This window comes from Athene cunicularia (genome assembly GCF_003259725.1).
Source record: "Athene cunicularia isolate RWA chromosome 1 unlocalized genomic scaffold, athCun1 chr1_part1, whole genome shotgun sequence".
Taxonomy (NCBI): domain Eukaryota; kingdom Metazoa; phylum Chordata; class Aves; order Strigiformes; family Strigidae; genus Athene; species Athene cunicularia.
In genome coordinates this window covers 15,152,792-15,168,813 of record NW_020799091.1, presented here as the reverse complement: position 1 = coordinate 15,168,813, position 16,022 = coordinate 15,152,792, and the positions used below count along the sequence as shown (strand labels likewise).

Sequence of the window (16,022 nt, the reverse complement as noted above, 5' to 3'; positions counted from 1 at the left end):
AGGCTAGTTTAGATTAATGTCCCGTTTTGAAACAAAATATTGAAAATGTTGAAACATACTAGCTGAACATTGGAGAAGTCTGGTTTTAAAATAATGCTTAATGAGAATGAAAGTACAAATTAAACAGACAAAAGAAAAAATATAATCTAAAATTATTGCTAGAAGATTTTTCAGTGGTATGTTCTTAACTTCCAAGGCAAGAAGATTTTTGATATTTAAATGATTTCAACTGTTCTGCACCCACACAAAAGTAGGAGATATAATTATTATTAGGCATATATATACACACATACATGTATACACATACAAAATGAGAAAAAGCCATCCACACCATCAACACAAACAAAATGAGATGCCTATCCAAAAATAATTGACAGGTCTCTGCTTGGGACAATCACCTGTATTTAAGGGTCAGATTCATTACCTGCTTTGTACTATTAAGTGTAAACTGTGTTTCAGTGTAAGTTTGGCAAAGCAGCCTTATTTCACTACCAATAGTTGAAGTTTCGTAAGAGTATTTTGCATAATTTAAACTTAGCTGAAACTATCCTTATCCCATTGAATAAAAGATAGTACTTTGTTTTTTACAGGATGGATATTTTTGAATAGAGATATCTTAATGCCTTGCTTTTACCAAATTTACTACCAAAGTAAACTGGCTCCTCTCCACTCCATTCATACAAATCCAACTGTTTCGTAACAAGCGTCTGCAAACACACATTTCTGTTATGAGGAACTTCTCTCAATGGCTCACTTAAAAATGTTGCTTATTATCCTGGTTCAAGACTTGTTTACTACTGTCCATTTTTTGTAATGTGTACCTATACTTGCCACTGCTTATGTAGTTTTCTTATGCTGAACTCTCTACAGAGGAAAATTAGCTCCAATGGCTTTTATGAAATGGAAGTGCCTATACAGGACCTCCCAGAATAACAACAGTCCTGTGCTGACTGGGCTCTCTGTTAGGAGAGGGAAGATCTAAGATACAAGTCCTAGTCCTTACTCCCAGGACAGTGTCTTTCTCTTTCTAAGTGATGGGTTAACATAAAACGCATATTTGTTTCAGGGATCTAGACCAGCAACCACAGTTTTGCATTCACGACTCTTTTTGGTGACACTTTCATCACTTACTATGCCCAGATCTTCAAAACTACATTAAATGTTCGGCTTGCCATTTGCAGTCCAAGTCAGACTGGAACAAAATCTATGTCCCTTGCCCACAGGAAAACTTCCTGCAGCATCCAGGTGTGCATTAATATTAAAACCCACCAAGGTAGTAGTACAAAAGAGGGATTTTGAGTCCTTAGGATTGAAAGACCCTTTGGTATCTTTCTAATTGCAAAATGCTAAATACCTCAAACATTCACTGCAATTTTGGTAACAGAAGCAGCTGTTAATGCTATTATCTGTAAACACTAGTGCAGGAAATTCCCTGTACAGAGGCAGAAATAGCATCTGTAGTACTGTGATAAGTAGTCAATCATTTTAAAAGGATCTCTACACTTCCACCTCTCCTTTTGGAATCGACCAAAGACAAATTATTTGTAGAAATATGTATGCAAATAGAAGTCAGCTGTAATTAATGAGGGAAGTGCCTAAAATAAACAGGCAAAATGCATCTCAAAATAGTGAAAATCTGAATACACTGGAATATGCATTCTTCATGGAAGCAGAAAACCCAGTCCTAAAATTATAGATTGCATAGATGATACAATGACAGTTCAATCAGCTGAATTAAGAATGTGTAACTCCAGAAATGCCCTTAAGCACAAACACAGATTTACTTCTCAACATAGTCTAATGCTGAATTACCTTTACTTCCTGCTGCAGCTCCAGAGAAGTAATTTGTACTATAGAAGGCATAAATGTTTCACAAAATATGCCAAGGAGTGATCATGAATTAAATTAGTCTAATACAGTTTGATTCTTTTTTAAACAATAAGAGCATAAACAATAGAATAGTAGGTTTTGATATTTGTAAGTCTATATTTTGTTTATTTATTTTGATTTTTAAAAAGCCTGCTTTATACTGTATTAAAACTTGGAACATTCATCCACACATAGATAATGCTCTCAAAAGAGACAAGCTAATTTTTCTAACTAAAAATGCATTTAGAAACAAATTGGCACAAGTATTTGTTTTAGATTCAGTATTAAATTGGCACTATGTCTGGTCTCTGGCAGCATCGACTATACTCCCCTTTGTTTGCTACCACTCCGTGCTCCAGCACTGAAGCCAACACCTGTGGCCATATAAAAGGCTATGTACAGCAGCTGCAGGACTCGGATGTCCATACTGAAAGAAATTTCTAAAGCATAAGCATTTGGATGTGTGGCTGGCTTCCTTGTCTGAGTCTTTTCAAGGCCGCCTTTGGAGGTCCACGCTGCTGGATGTTGTATCTATCAACTGTCTGCAGTGTTATTACTGACCAATGTGTTGTGGTAACATAGGACAGCCTAATACTTAGAAAAGATGCTCTTGGTTATGCTGACGTAAGGCTGCCACAGTCCCTTCATTGAAGACAGTTTTTTGCAGGTTTTGTCAATCATGATACCACTGATATAGATATACATAAGGAAGGGCAGAGTCTATTTTAAAAGATTAATATGAAAGCTATGTATCAACAAACCGCAACACGAATTTCTGCTTAAAACTTTTTTTTTTTTTTTCCCCTGGAAGTAATTTATTTAGTCCATGGAAAAGATTAATATAAGTCCCATTAGTATGTATATAAATCATCTGCTCTTATCTGGGATCAAATAATCATAAAATAAATTTTTACAGCATACAGTTCCTAACATGGTATGCAGAACTTTTATTATGGCTTATCACTATGGGGCAAGTGACTAAAATTCCTGCTCAGAGCAATATGTACTCAAATACTCAGGTACAGCACATACTAAGAAATGTGCTCAGAGTTGCCACTCATAACTCGAAGAGCAACTGAACATAACTTTGCTATGAAGATGGTTGAGTAAAAGTGCCAGTACAAGAGGTTTTTCTCAGAAAAACTGCTCTACTATAAAGTCAATTCCTTCCTTAACTGCAGCATAACTTCCTTGTGTGGAAAAGCTCTTAAAGAAATGGAAACATTCAGAACTACAGACCGCACTGTCCTGCTCTCAAGTAAATTGTACAGAATGTGTGTAACAAACAGCTAAAAATGACATGTTTCCATTTGAAAGAATGTGTTACATATGCAGGTAACAACAAATTAACCGATTGTGCCAGGTTCTGTAAATGCAATTGCTCTGGTATTATTAGAACAAGCCATTGGCTGTAGCAATGTAATTTACATTAGGATGTTGGAATATAAAAGCATACAGAAGCTTCGGGCATACTCTTGAGTTACACATGTGCAAACCTGAGATAAATGCTACTGAGAAAAGAACTTAGCTCTAAGGATTCTGCAACACTGTCACAAACAAATTATTAAAAAGGGCAAAGATGATTCACTGGCACGGCAACTTGAAACGAGTCTCTTGTCTTCTCCATGGCATCCACTAACCCAAAATAAAGGAAAGCAAATTCTTCAGATCAGGAATATAATGAGCAGCAGTTTATTTAATATTTTTTGATTTATACATTTCTATAGTATTTGCACATTAGGCTGCACTGCATATTCTGAGTGTTCAAGTAGATGATGGAAACACCCAGAAAAGTTCTGATGCAGCTTAGTTTGACCCACATCTTACATGGAATAGCAGAGTCAGGGGACTCATCTGTACAGCTGATGATCAGCTTTTGATTTCCATACCTGTATTTTCTGTTAATTTCAATACTTTCAATCAACAAGAGGAGCTCTTGGAAGATTTTAATATGTAGTAAATTCTGAGCTCATTATACAATAAATATACTGGTTTATCATTATTTCTTCTCTTTGGTGTTAAGACGAGGGGAAGACAGAAAGTCACAGCATCATTACTGATGCTGATGTTAGGATCCAGCTGCATCTTAGTTTCAAGTGTGCATTTACTACCTATACTTTCAAGCTGTTATTGCCTGCTGAGAAGATAAGAAGAAGCCAGCATGTTGCTAGTATAATTACTAATGAGATAACACTGGCAAAACAAACTTTGCTGCAAACCAATTATCAATGGATAAAGTACATTGGTCTGTTCCATTAAAGACATGAAATTTACTGTTACTGAGTATAGACAGCAGCAGACCATATGAAGGAGGCTGACAAACTTACTACAGTTTTCCACACTCACTGATTTTTGAGGAAACAACTTTATTTTCTATGTTTTGTGTATCAGTTCAGATTGGCCTGAACAAAATTACAACACAACTTTAGTAAACAACACAGTGGTAGTCAAGATCCCAATATGTATGACATGATTCACTGCCCATGTAGAGAGTTTGCTGAAGAGAAACAGATTTTTATCAAATCCAGTGAGGATTTCTTCCTGTTCACCTACAGCATAAGTGCCATCCTATTCCTGGGATGTACTTGGAATGCCAAAACTCCAAACCAGTTTGACCACTGGACCTAATGTAACTACTTTGAAATAGATAACAGCTGACATGGTAAAAACACTGATGATTTTGACCTCAACAACTGCAAAGATACAAAACATAGAAAAGTTCAAACCTACAAACCAGATGTTAGAGAAGTCTGATATTAAACACTATGAGACCAGGTATTGGATGCTGTCTTCTGCAATACATCATATCAGTATTTCTATGATGCCATGACACCGCTGATCTTGTTTCACAGAAGTTTGGTGCCTAACTGCATGACGCAGGTAAGAACCTTCCATTTTTAGAGGACATGTAGTAGTCATGAACTCCTGTTTCTCTTCTGTTCTTGGACATTTTGCCAAAGGTCAGTAGGATGAAAAATGTTTACTGTGGGAATCCTTCCAAATTCCTCCTGGTGATCATAACTGAAAAAGGGCCCAAGACCAAGTAGATCACTGCAATAGAACAAAGTCAGATTCCCAGCATAATCTTCTCTACAATCCAGCACATAACTGCTGTTTCTCAGGCTTACCTGAAATACCCTGTGGCCTTCCAGCGTTACAACAATGTAGGTCTGGGCTTAACAGTGTTATGCAAAAAAATATGATTAACAGTTAAACAACACTTGGTGCCAAAACTTTTTTTTTTTTTTTTTGAGTACTGTAAGTTCATCTTCAATTTGCTCTTTATTAGCAAAACTTGATCTTTTTAACTTACTCACAAATAAGAGCCTTGACTCAGTATTTTTATGCATATAAACAGGTAGGCTATATTTCTATAATACTAGAATGTAATGTATGTCTTTAGTACAGCTATCTTTTTCAACTGAGCTAACTACTGAAATAACTTTCCAACTTGCTATTATTACTCTTTTAATTATTAAGACATTCACAATTTTCTTCAGAAGTGTGGTAAAAATAACGAGTAGTCTGATGCAGGTCCATTTCTTGCAGTTCCTAAATGCCCAGCTAACAATAACTTAACTTACTGAGTAACATTATAATTACAGTCCTTCAAACTGTTTTTAAAGTGTTTTTATCTAAGTCACTTAGAATGTTTTTGATCTGTTTTTTGAATAATAGAACATACTAAATGTTTTACAAAGGCTATATATATAATTGAATAGCAATAATATATTATTGAAAGTTGCTCCATTGTAGAAAATTATCTTTTCAGTGTCTCAAGAACTGCGATGAAGCCATCCCCAATTTCCTAGAGAAATAATGAAAATTACATAAATATAAATTCTGAAGGGACATAAGAGATCATCTGAGGTGGGATGTAGCAAAGCAGATCATCACTGCAGATATTTTTTAACCTCTTCTTTAAAAACTCTAGTGTTAAGAATCCCCACAATCTCCTCAGACTACTCTAACCTTATGGAAGAGTTTTACCTAGTAACACCTTAAATCTGTCTTTCTGCAAAATAATTCTAATTCTTGCCTTGATCTCAGAGGGTACGAAGAAGAATTGGTCTTTGCTCCTTAACAGACATAGAATAAAAGATCTCGATTCCTGAAGCTTTTTCTCACAGGTCATGATTTATTCTTTTTTGTTAATATTTTCCCTCTCCTCTGGGCCCTTGAAACTTCTACATGTGATATCTGTACAAGGTGGTCAGTGACCACGGTGCCATTCCAGCAGCAGATGCCGATCCTTGTGCCATGCCCATACTGAAGGCCCTTGATATAGCTGCGAACAGTGCCCAGTGCTTTCAAAGAGCAAGGAAAAAGTGTGCGGCATAGTGCTGCCACCATCACGTCCTCTCTGTGCCTCATCCACTCAATCCCATTCCACTTCCTCAGTTTACTGGAAATTTTTGATATTTTCTGTTTCAGTGAAAATCGCAAGATGTGATACAGAAGCATAGCTAGCTGTGAGAGAGCACTATTCAGATTTCACTTCTCAAACGCAACATTCTTTTACGTAAATTTAAAAGCAACATTTATTGGAAACAGTATGGCTTTCTGGACTTAGAATATTCTTATAGGTCACCACAACTCCCAAAACATTTCCCATGATACTAGTGCTGAGCCAGTTACTCTGCACTTTGTGTCTGTACTTTGTTTCTTTCCTACTAAGTTTACCCTTTTTAACACCTTTATCATATTTCACCTTTTTATTCCTCTATTTAGCAAGATCACTTTGAACTCTGAACCTGTCTTGTATCACTCTTACTCAGCCAGGCTGGGTACCCACAAAAGCTGTTCACTGTGCTATCCTGCAAATTCATCCTGGGTATTCACTAGACCAGATGAAAGACAAATGCCTTCAACCTCAGCTGAGTTCTCCTCTTACTTTTAAAATGTGTCATTAACAACAATTTGGGGGCTATGGTTTCTAATTTTCAAGATGCCATGGTATAATTGCATCTATTTTCAATTTTTTCTGGGAGAATGTCAGGCATGAGGCAGTATCACTGGAGGTACTAATCATGGCTACACCAAACCTACTGCTTACTGCTGGGCCAGCTACTCTACCAAAGGAGAGAATCAGTTTAGTCTGATAAACTGATTATAAATAACCAATTCCATAACTCTCTCAAAATAAGAGGCAGACCTATAAATTTCCTGTACCTTTCTTTGCCTTCTCCAGAAATCTGGGACTTGGCTATCCTCCACAAACCCTCAAAGACAAAAACTTGGAGATTGCTAATCTATGTATGGATTAATTCCAACAGGCCATCAGGATTTCTGTAATCCTTCTGACCAGTTTAGATTGTCATAAAACAGAATGTCTTCAACCTAAAAGCGTTGCTATAAAAACGTTATCCAGAAATGTGGGAAAATTAAATTTACCTTGTGCACAGCAAGTTGATTTTCCTCACCTGCAACCATGACTGAGTTGGCTTAATGAACAATATGTAATTACAAGGAGCAAAGTGAAAAAAAAAAGCATTATCAAGGTACATAAACAGGCTCACACACAATACCTAATTTCAAGATAACTGTAACTATTTTACAATCCTTGCCTCTGGTAAGCCAACTGCTAGGCCAGCTGGTAGCTCTACCCCTCCTGCTACCACTCTTTAGTCACAGTCAGGGACTGAAAACTCTTACTGGGATACCTGCTTGAATTCAAATGGCTGCTGAACTTCTGTGAAAGCAGTTTCCACCTTGCTGGCTGACATCCTCCCTGGCATCCCATGCTGTTCTGCAGCCCCTCTACCACTCACCATCCTGGCACCTCTTAGCTCTGGGTAATCCCTGCAGTTTTACTAGCAACTTCAGCCATTCCAGCTCTCAGTAAGGCTGCACTGTAGGGAACTGAAGGAAGAAATGCCTCAAACATTCACTGACACCAAAAACCTCAAGGACAAGCTGTGGCTTTTGGATTAGTCTAAGGAAAGTCACCCAAGGAAGCAGGAGTGTATTGAAGGATGCACCACTCACTCCTTTGCATTTGCATTATCAGACTCCTTAGATAAGCTTCAAAGAGGGAGACATGGACTAAGTGAAACTAAATGTTTATCGGTGGCTCCATCGTGTAGCCATTTGTGACTCTACTGTGCAAACCAGACACCATGCTTGCCTTTCCTAATGACTTGCTAATGACTAATGGCTCCTTCACCATTAAAGTGTTAAGTGTTAACAAGAACTGATAAGAGGTGATCACTTCTGGGATGACTGATAAGATTTCTGGGAACAAAGGAAAAAATAAAGCTGGGCAGTGACCACCAACTCAACTGGAACCCATGCTCCACCTTTTGCCTTGCCTCTCATGGAAATGAATTTGGAATACCTGCCCCTCCTCGTCTAGTATGCTATTCAGCTGATAAAATGAACTTAAAAAGGGCAGCAGAAACTTTGCTGTGTGTGCACCCACCACTCAAGATTATGGGACCTGAGACAACACTGGATCCAGGGATGGTGGTCTGGATTTCTTTGACTCTCTTTCTCTCTTTCCCTTTACTTTTTCTTTCTTTTCTTTCTTACAGATTTATAAGAGACCATATTGCTTATTATTCTTTTCCAAGTTTAAATTGTTCTCTACCACAATTAAAGCATTTTAACCAGTTGTTCAGTGTCATTTCACCTTTAACCCGAGGGGATCACAGAACCACTGCAATTCTCTGGGCTTCCAGTCTGGGACATGTGACATGTACACAATGTGGAAAACTAACACCAACCTCTTGTATGCTCAACTGTTGCACTATCGATTTTATATTGGCTATTAGGAGAAATTTATTCACCGGGAGGGTTGTCAAGCATTGGAACAGCCTGTGGAGGGAAGTGGCCGAATCACTATCTCTGGAGGTATTTCAAAGATGTGTAGACATGGCGCTTAGCGACATAGTTTAGTGGTGGAGTTCACAGTGTTGGGTTAATGGTTGGACTTGATGATTTTAAGGGTCTTTTCCAACTGAAATTATTCTGATTCTATTCTTAAACAGCTCTTCACACCTCACACAAACTTCTCCATCCTTCTTCTGTGGTTTCAGGGTCCAACTTTTGCTTTCTGGTGCTAGAAAATATTGTCATCAACTAGCAAAATCATACTGTAGGCATACCTGCACTAGGTCAAGAATCCAATGGATATGCAGATGCACAGCTCCACTTAATTGTATGCCTCTTTTTAAAAGAAACCTCTCAATCACAATAAAACAACATATATAAGCTAAATGTTCTTCTGGTCTAATCACTGATTCTTTCATTTAAGTCCCTTTAGAGGTGACATTAAATATTAACTGAGCACTTCAGCCCTGCTGGATTTCCATTTCCTCTGGATATCTTTTCATTTCAGCCTTTCCCACTGTGTTTCATGTAACCTGGTTAAGCGTTCTTCAGTCTGCGTTTTCCCTGTCCTGTCTGTGTTCCTGGCATTTTGCTGTTAATATTAATTGTATTAAGCACTGGGTCATAATTAAACCTTTTTTTTGGAAGCAGGGTAAGAGAAAGAAGAATGTATTGAAACAGAAGGACCCTTGAGGCTTTAGCCTTCTGTGACACTTTTTACTTGCTTACTTTCCCTGTTAAATAATGAGCTGAACTTTCCTTTGTATTTCTCTTAGGTGTGACGTCTTTTGCAAAACCTGTTCTCCTTTCCTGTAATGTCCTCTCCTAGATCCAGTTCATTTTGTACCTTTGCCATTCTTTCTAGTATCTTCATCCTGTCACAGGGCAGTGATTTTCCAGGCTGTGAATTTAGCAGAACATCAGAAAGGGAGATTTAATGTAACAGCCGAAGCCACCACTTCTTCATCGTTTGTAAGCTCCAAGACTACTCCATGGTATAAACTCAAGTGTGGTACATGGGAATGACTTGGAGAAATGTGACAAAAGTGCATTTCTGACCTGAAGCGAAATGTTAACATTGATGCTCCCAATAGCAAAGAGACTGGGATTCGGCAGGGAGCTGAGTGGCTGTCAGAGTTGAATGGAGTGATACAGCAGAGAAACCTACCTTAATAATAGGATTTAATTGTTCACCCCATAAAAGAGAGCAGCAACCGAGCTTCATGCAACAGAACCAAGAAGCAAGCAGGATGGAAAGGACAGGAAAGCAGGTCTGAAAACAATGTGCATTCTTCCACCACAGCATGTCGCCCCTGCTGCTGAAGGTTTGCCGAAGTTTATTCTGTCATACCGCCTTCTGCCAAGGACTTCTGACTTTTACAGTACTGATAGCTGCTAAATGCTGCCGTCTTCACTAACAGCTACTGGGTCTGGCTGGGATTTATGCTTATTGCTTACCTTCCTTCCTCAGAGCTTATGTATAGCTTCCCAGTTAAGCTGCAAAGATCAACTCACAGACCCAGTATCAAAACCAAAAGGCCAACTCCATTCCCCTTCCTTCAGTTTGGTTGGATGGGGCTGCTCTGAGAGGCAGGGAAACATCTGCATGTAAAGGAAAGATCTTTGGCAAAAATCTCGACAAGGTTAAGTTCTGGCCTCACTTGCAGAGACCTTATGACTCAACATGATTTCTTTTTCTTTTTCCAATTACACTATAGTAAGAGATGATACTTTTAAAAATCATATTTCAAGCCCACATTAAAAATTTCTGTTGTGTAATGTTAGTGAAAATTATTCAGCAATGATGTAGCTTTACAGTAATCTTAATACCTAAAGGTACATTGAATCTTCCTTTCTCCTGCATTCAACTGAGTGACAAGACCTATTCAGAATTTGAGACACTATCCAATGCAGCACCCCCGAAATCCAAGATGGCAAAAGACACACCAATGAGTTCAAAGTTGCAGAGTTCAGTGCTGTAAGAACTGTTTGTTAACCACACTACTATAGATGTTCTGAAACTGTATCACTTAGTGTGATATTGCATGCTTAAAAATGATGTCTCAATCTAATTAAAAGTGTGAATTTAGATGAGAAAGGTGACTGCAAGTTGTGCACTTCTCTTAACAATTTGTTGAACTTGTAGGATCACATCTGTAATTACACACTTGTTTTCTTGTTACCCACAACTATGTCTTGAGTAGGAATACTTTTAAGTGTACTTTTTTTTTTTCTCTATCCAGTTACCTAATATTTTCTATAATCCTTCCCACAACTTTGTAGGTCCAGAAAACATTAAAAAAACCTTTATTTAAAAAAAAACCCCAAGCAATTATGAAACAATAGTAAATCTTTCTTTTATTCCATTCCTCTTTTTGATTTAAATTCTCATATAGGCAGCATATCAAGCTAAATATTCACTGAAATTTAGTGCTTGTATATATGAGAAAACTGACTTCTATAGACATAATAAAATAATTAAACAGATCTAGTTAGGTTAGTATAATACCCTATTTCTACTGCAGAGTAATTATACTGGAATAAAGCCACCTTAATTCCAGAATAGACTGTCCACATGGGGAGCTATACTGAAACAGCTGTAGTAAAATAATTATTTGACTACAGCTATGCTGCTCACTTCCCCCCTGAAAGCAAGCCATCCGTATAAAAATCTTGCCTCTTTCACAGCAGCTCAGCCATGTTGGCTCAATCCTATTCCACAAAGGCAAAGGGCTTTGCCAGCAGAATGAACACATGACATGGAGAACAGGAGATTTTACTTCTCAATTCAACACTGAGGGGTGAGGTGCAGTGATGCACTTGCAGTTTTTTAGCACCTTAAAGGTTCTGAAGTGCTCTGGGATGTGGAATGGATAATGTGGATAGAGTGTAGCCTTTTGTGTAACACGTTATATATTTTCTAAAAGGGTAGTCCATCACAGAGGTAACTCCAGATGAAAGGAGCAGAAGATGGGCTACTGCAGCACCCCCTCCCCCTGCTGCCCCATGGATACCTCTCACCTGGCAGGTACTGCCTCTTACCTCCACTTCTCTGTTGCAGCCTGAGGGCCTCACACTGAGTGAGCCTCTCTCTGCCTTGACCTTCCAAAGCATGAAGCTCCAAGGGGCTCACTCACACCTCAGCTTACACCAAGTGCAAGTGCACAGAAGTGGCTGGTTCTCTCTACTTCTTTGTAGTGCTGTCACTTAGGAAGTGAGTTGAAGAGTGAACAGAGCTGTAAAATTCTGCTTATTGAACTGTGTCTTTGTTTCACTAACATTAGTTAAAATGTTTTAGTATTCTAGACTTAAAGCACAGGCTTCAGCTGGTCGATTATATACTATGTGCACCAAATATCCAATTTTTGCAGATGAAGGAATTCTTCCTTCAGCCTCACAGCTACTCAGTCGGAGGTATTTCACCTCAAATGCCCTTTAAAATTTGACTCCCCAACCTCTCAATAAGATATAAAAATGCACCATTCTTGCAAAAGTCATTTGAACTAAAAAGATCAAGCCAGGTCACAACTCACCTCGATCTGTGTCATACAGGAAGACAAAGCGGTTCCATTCATAATGATCCAGCAAGCTCAGGAGGGCTCCCCGCAGAGATGGCCGCAGCTGCAGCACAAACTGACTCTCACCCTCCGTGGGGAAACTCGGCGTGATGAGCGAGATGTGCAAGGCGCTGCAGAATGAGGTCAAGGTATGTACTGATCTCTTATCATATAGTCCAAAAATGGCAAAAACTCCTCTAGAATACTGGGAGCAAACTGAAAGAAAAGAAAAAAAACCCCAGGGTTCAGCTAGTGACAAAAATCTATAAACATGTACTTACGCATTACAACATTCCCAAAATTTTAATTTGAAGATTTTAATTTCTAGCTGTATTGTTAGCTTCAATTTTCACGTGTTTCATTCTGGAAACCAATACATAGCTAAATAACAGTATGCTATCCAGACTTTTGGATTTTATTCATAGAACATTACATTGTCTATAGTGTTTTTATTCTAAGATAAAATCTAAAATAAAGAACATGGACTTTTGCACACCAGTAAAAAGGCAACATATGCTGTTTTAACCATAGTTCTGCATACTATCAGGCATTGATCATTTCCATTACCTTAAACAGGAAAAAAATTCACATTTTAAAATAGGAAATTAGCACAAAAATGTTGCTGACCTCCTAAGTGAAATTTGGACATCTTGAATTGTAACAATGTAGAACCTTCACTCCCTTTTAAGCAGGGAGCCCTTATGCTACATTAAAACTCTACTACAGACATTGAATAAAAACCTACTTCTTGAATAATCTCCTTAAGAGAGCTGTTGAAGAAAAATTTAGTTAGTCAGTGTGACCAGACTTTTGCCCCAAACCTTTTCTTTCTACTCTGTGTTAACCTCAAAACCAGAAAATAAATTACCTGAATATATATTCTGAGTTTTTATCTGCTTTTGGACTCATTTAAGACACAGAGAAAGACTTTTATTGATTTCAGCAGACTGGATAAGGGCTTTACTGATCTATGTACATAAAAGCAGGCATAAGGATATTTTCTTGAGAAAATACTGCCTTTCTAGCAACTTATAAAAGGATCAGTGAAAAACATCTCCCTTTTTTTAAAGTACTAAATAACTTAGGAGTAACTGTGTGTTCATTATTAGTGTTACTGATCCCAGAATCACAGAAAACAGAGAAAGGAACAGTCAGTTAGGGTGATCATCGTATCCATTTTCTCCTAAGTATTTATTTTCTATGCTCTCCTGTTCCAGACTCTCCCTTCTCACAACCCCTTTCTTTCATGTAGCCTAAACATGGGAAAACCTAAGTCACACTGCTGTAGTCTGAGCTCAGAGGGAAACTGAGCACCACGCAGCCACTCATTCTGCCCTCCACCCCCAGCACTGGGAAGGAGAAAGTAAAGGGAAGGGCTTGGGAACTGAGATAAAGAAAGAGAGGGGTGATCCATCCATTATCGTCATGGGCAAAAGACAGAGTCATTAGAGGAAGAAAAAAGTTTACTTCCCAATCTCTCTACCTCCTTTCTCACAGCGGCACAGGGGGCAGGGAATGGGGGATGCAGTCAGTCATGCTGCTTCTTCCACCTCGGGGACAGGGGGGACTTCTGGCATACTTCCCCTGCTCTAGTGTGGTTCCCCTCTTACAGGAGACAGTCCTCCATGAACTTTCTCCAACATGAGTCCCTCCCAAGGGCTGCAGTGTTTCCCGTGCTGCTCTGGCGTTGGTCACCCCTGCATGCTGCAGTCCTCACAGAGCTGAACTACAACAGTGGGGATGACTTCTCCTCACAGACTCCTGGCCTCCTTCAGGCACAGTCACCTGCCCCGGTGGAGGGTTCTCCACAGGCTGCAGGTGGGCATCTGCTCCACCAGTGACCCCCATGGGTGGCAGGGGGGGACAGCCCTGCTGTCTCACCACGGGATACAGGGGCATCTCTGTTCTGGTGTAACTCCCCCTCTTCTCCTCCTTTCTTCCACTGATCTCTGTGTTTGCACAGATATTCTCCTTGCAATTCCATCTCACAATTCCAACTCCTCCTCCCAGGTTCCCCTGTTTAAATACGTTACTGCAGAGATGTAGCTAACTGGCCTGGCCTTGGTGCAAAGGTGGGTCTGACTTGGAGCCAGGGGAGCTTCAAGAAGCTTCTCAAAGAGGGCCACCACTGCATCCCCCTTCCCCACTACCAAACCCCTGCCACTCACTCAAACCCAGGACACACACCCTTCTAACTACGCGATGGCCTCCTCCCTCCTAGCCTGGAGGTCACAGTCATCCTGCAAGAGCAGCACAGTCAGGGTACAGTGTACGCACTTAGCAAATGGGCTGACTCAAATCAGTTCAGCTTTAATTATTTCATATTACATTTATGGCATAAAAAGCAAAAGAAAATACAAACCGTGCATTTTTTTCCCTAGACTTGGGTGATTTATCTAGTTCTGATGCCAGAACTGGAGCAAGTGGCTTGAGGGCAGTTCTGTGATTTTATGTGCTGTCATACTGTTACAGCCCCCAACCTAAGGATTTTCATAGCCAGATTATATATAAAGCTTTTAAAAAATATTTCTTCCTTCCTCTAAGATCCCCTTCAATACGTTGATACACAGCTCTTAAAAACACTCTTAGTGTTTTCTTTGCTGGACCACACAACATACATTCTCCTAGACCCATCAAATGACTGGCCTGACATTCCACTAATCATCCTAAATAGTGTTCTGTACTTTCCCAGTTACGTCTTAACTTTCTTGAACACAGATAACAAACACATTAGAATTTCAGCTGAAGGCTTTCTGCTTCTTTTTACACTACTTCCCCATCTCTACTTTAAGATACTTTTGCTGACATATCCTAAGATCACATTGTGTTTTCCTAAATCTCCACCTCAGTGATGGCTGACAATCATCTTGGGATCAAAATTCTGCTCCTTCTTCCTTCTGGGCCATTTACAAATGATGAGTTTCTGCTTACAGCATAATATTTCAATTAGTCACTATTATTAATTTTCCATTATGTCACAGTTATCGCTGTACTCCTCAAAATTATTTACTTCTGCAGTTATATTCTCAGCCTACTCTGAACTTCTAGCGATGCCTTTATCTGCCGCACCAGCAAATTCCAACAGGGTACTCTGACTATCTCTGTGTTTACTGTAAAATCAGTCTCTTAGTATCTTCCTCCTGTAGCTATGCTTCTCCAGCCTGGTATCTTCTCTTCTACCAGAATTCACTGCCATCTTCCTCTTAGTTTCATGTCTCCCTTTTAACTCTTCTGTTTGTCTCTATTTTCATAAATCACTTCTCTTAGGAGCATGTCTATTTTACTTAATTCACTCAGCAACTGGAAGATATGGATTAATCCCATACATGCTACCTTAATAACTTATGGTTGCATTTTATGCCGTTTTCTGTCTATACCCATGTTTTAAAGCTTTCTTTCCATTAAAATCTGTTCTATAAGGTTACAGTCTATTGATGTTAAACTTCTAGGTCCATGGCTGCCAGATTCCATGTCTCCCTTTAAAAATAGGTACGATATTTCCTATTCACTGACCATAAATACCACAACTCATTTAAAAGCTCTACTAAGAAGCACTTGTTATTGCATCTGCCCTTCGGTAAAACAATTCTTTAAGAACAATGGAAGAAGGAGCTGATTTCCCTATTCCCATTAGCCATCACATCTCTTTTAAGGCCAGCGTCCTCCTTGAGTGAAAATCAATGTGAAGTATCTATTAATTTTATGTCTCTAACCAGATTTTCCTGGTTTTCTGTCCCACCATCAATATATAACAGCTTCAATTAT

At 39.0% G+C, this 16,022-nt stretch overlaps 1 protein-coding gene across 6 annotated transcripts in view; it reads right to left on the bottom strand.

Annotated features, from left to right (window-relative positions):
• Positions 1-16,022, bottom strand: part of GRIA4 (glutamate ionotropic receptor AMPA type subunit 4) — a 238,583-nt gene that overhangs the window by 148,234 nt on the left and 74,327 nt on the right. For all 6 annotated transcript variants that reach the window (XM_026860541.1, XM_026860550.1, XM_026860559.1 and 3 more), the window contains one exon: positions 12,234-12,473. In XM_026860541.1, coding sequence (XP_026716342.1) covers positions 12,234-12,473 — 240 coding nt within the window. The remainder of the gene's footprint in view (positions 1-12,233; positions 12,474-16,022) is intronic.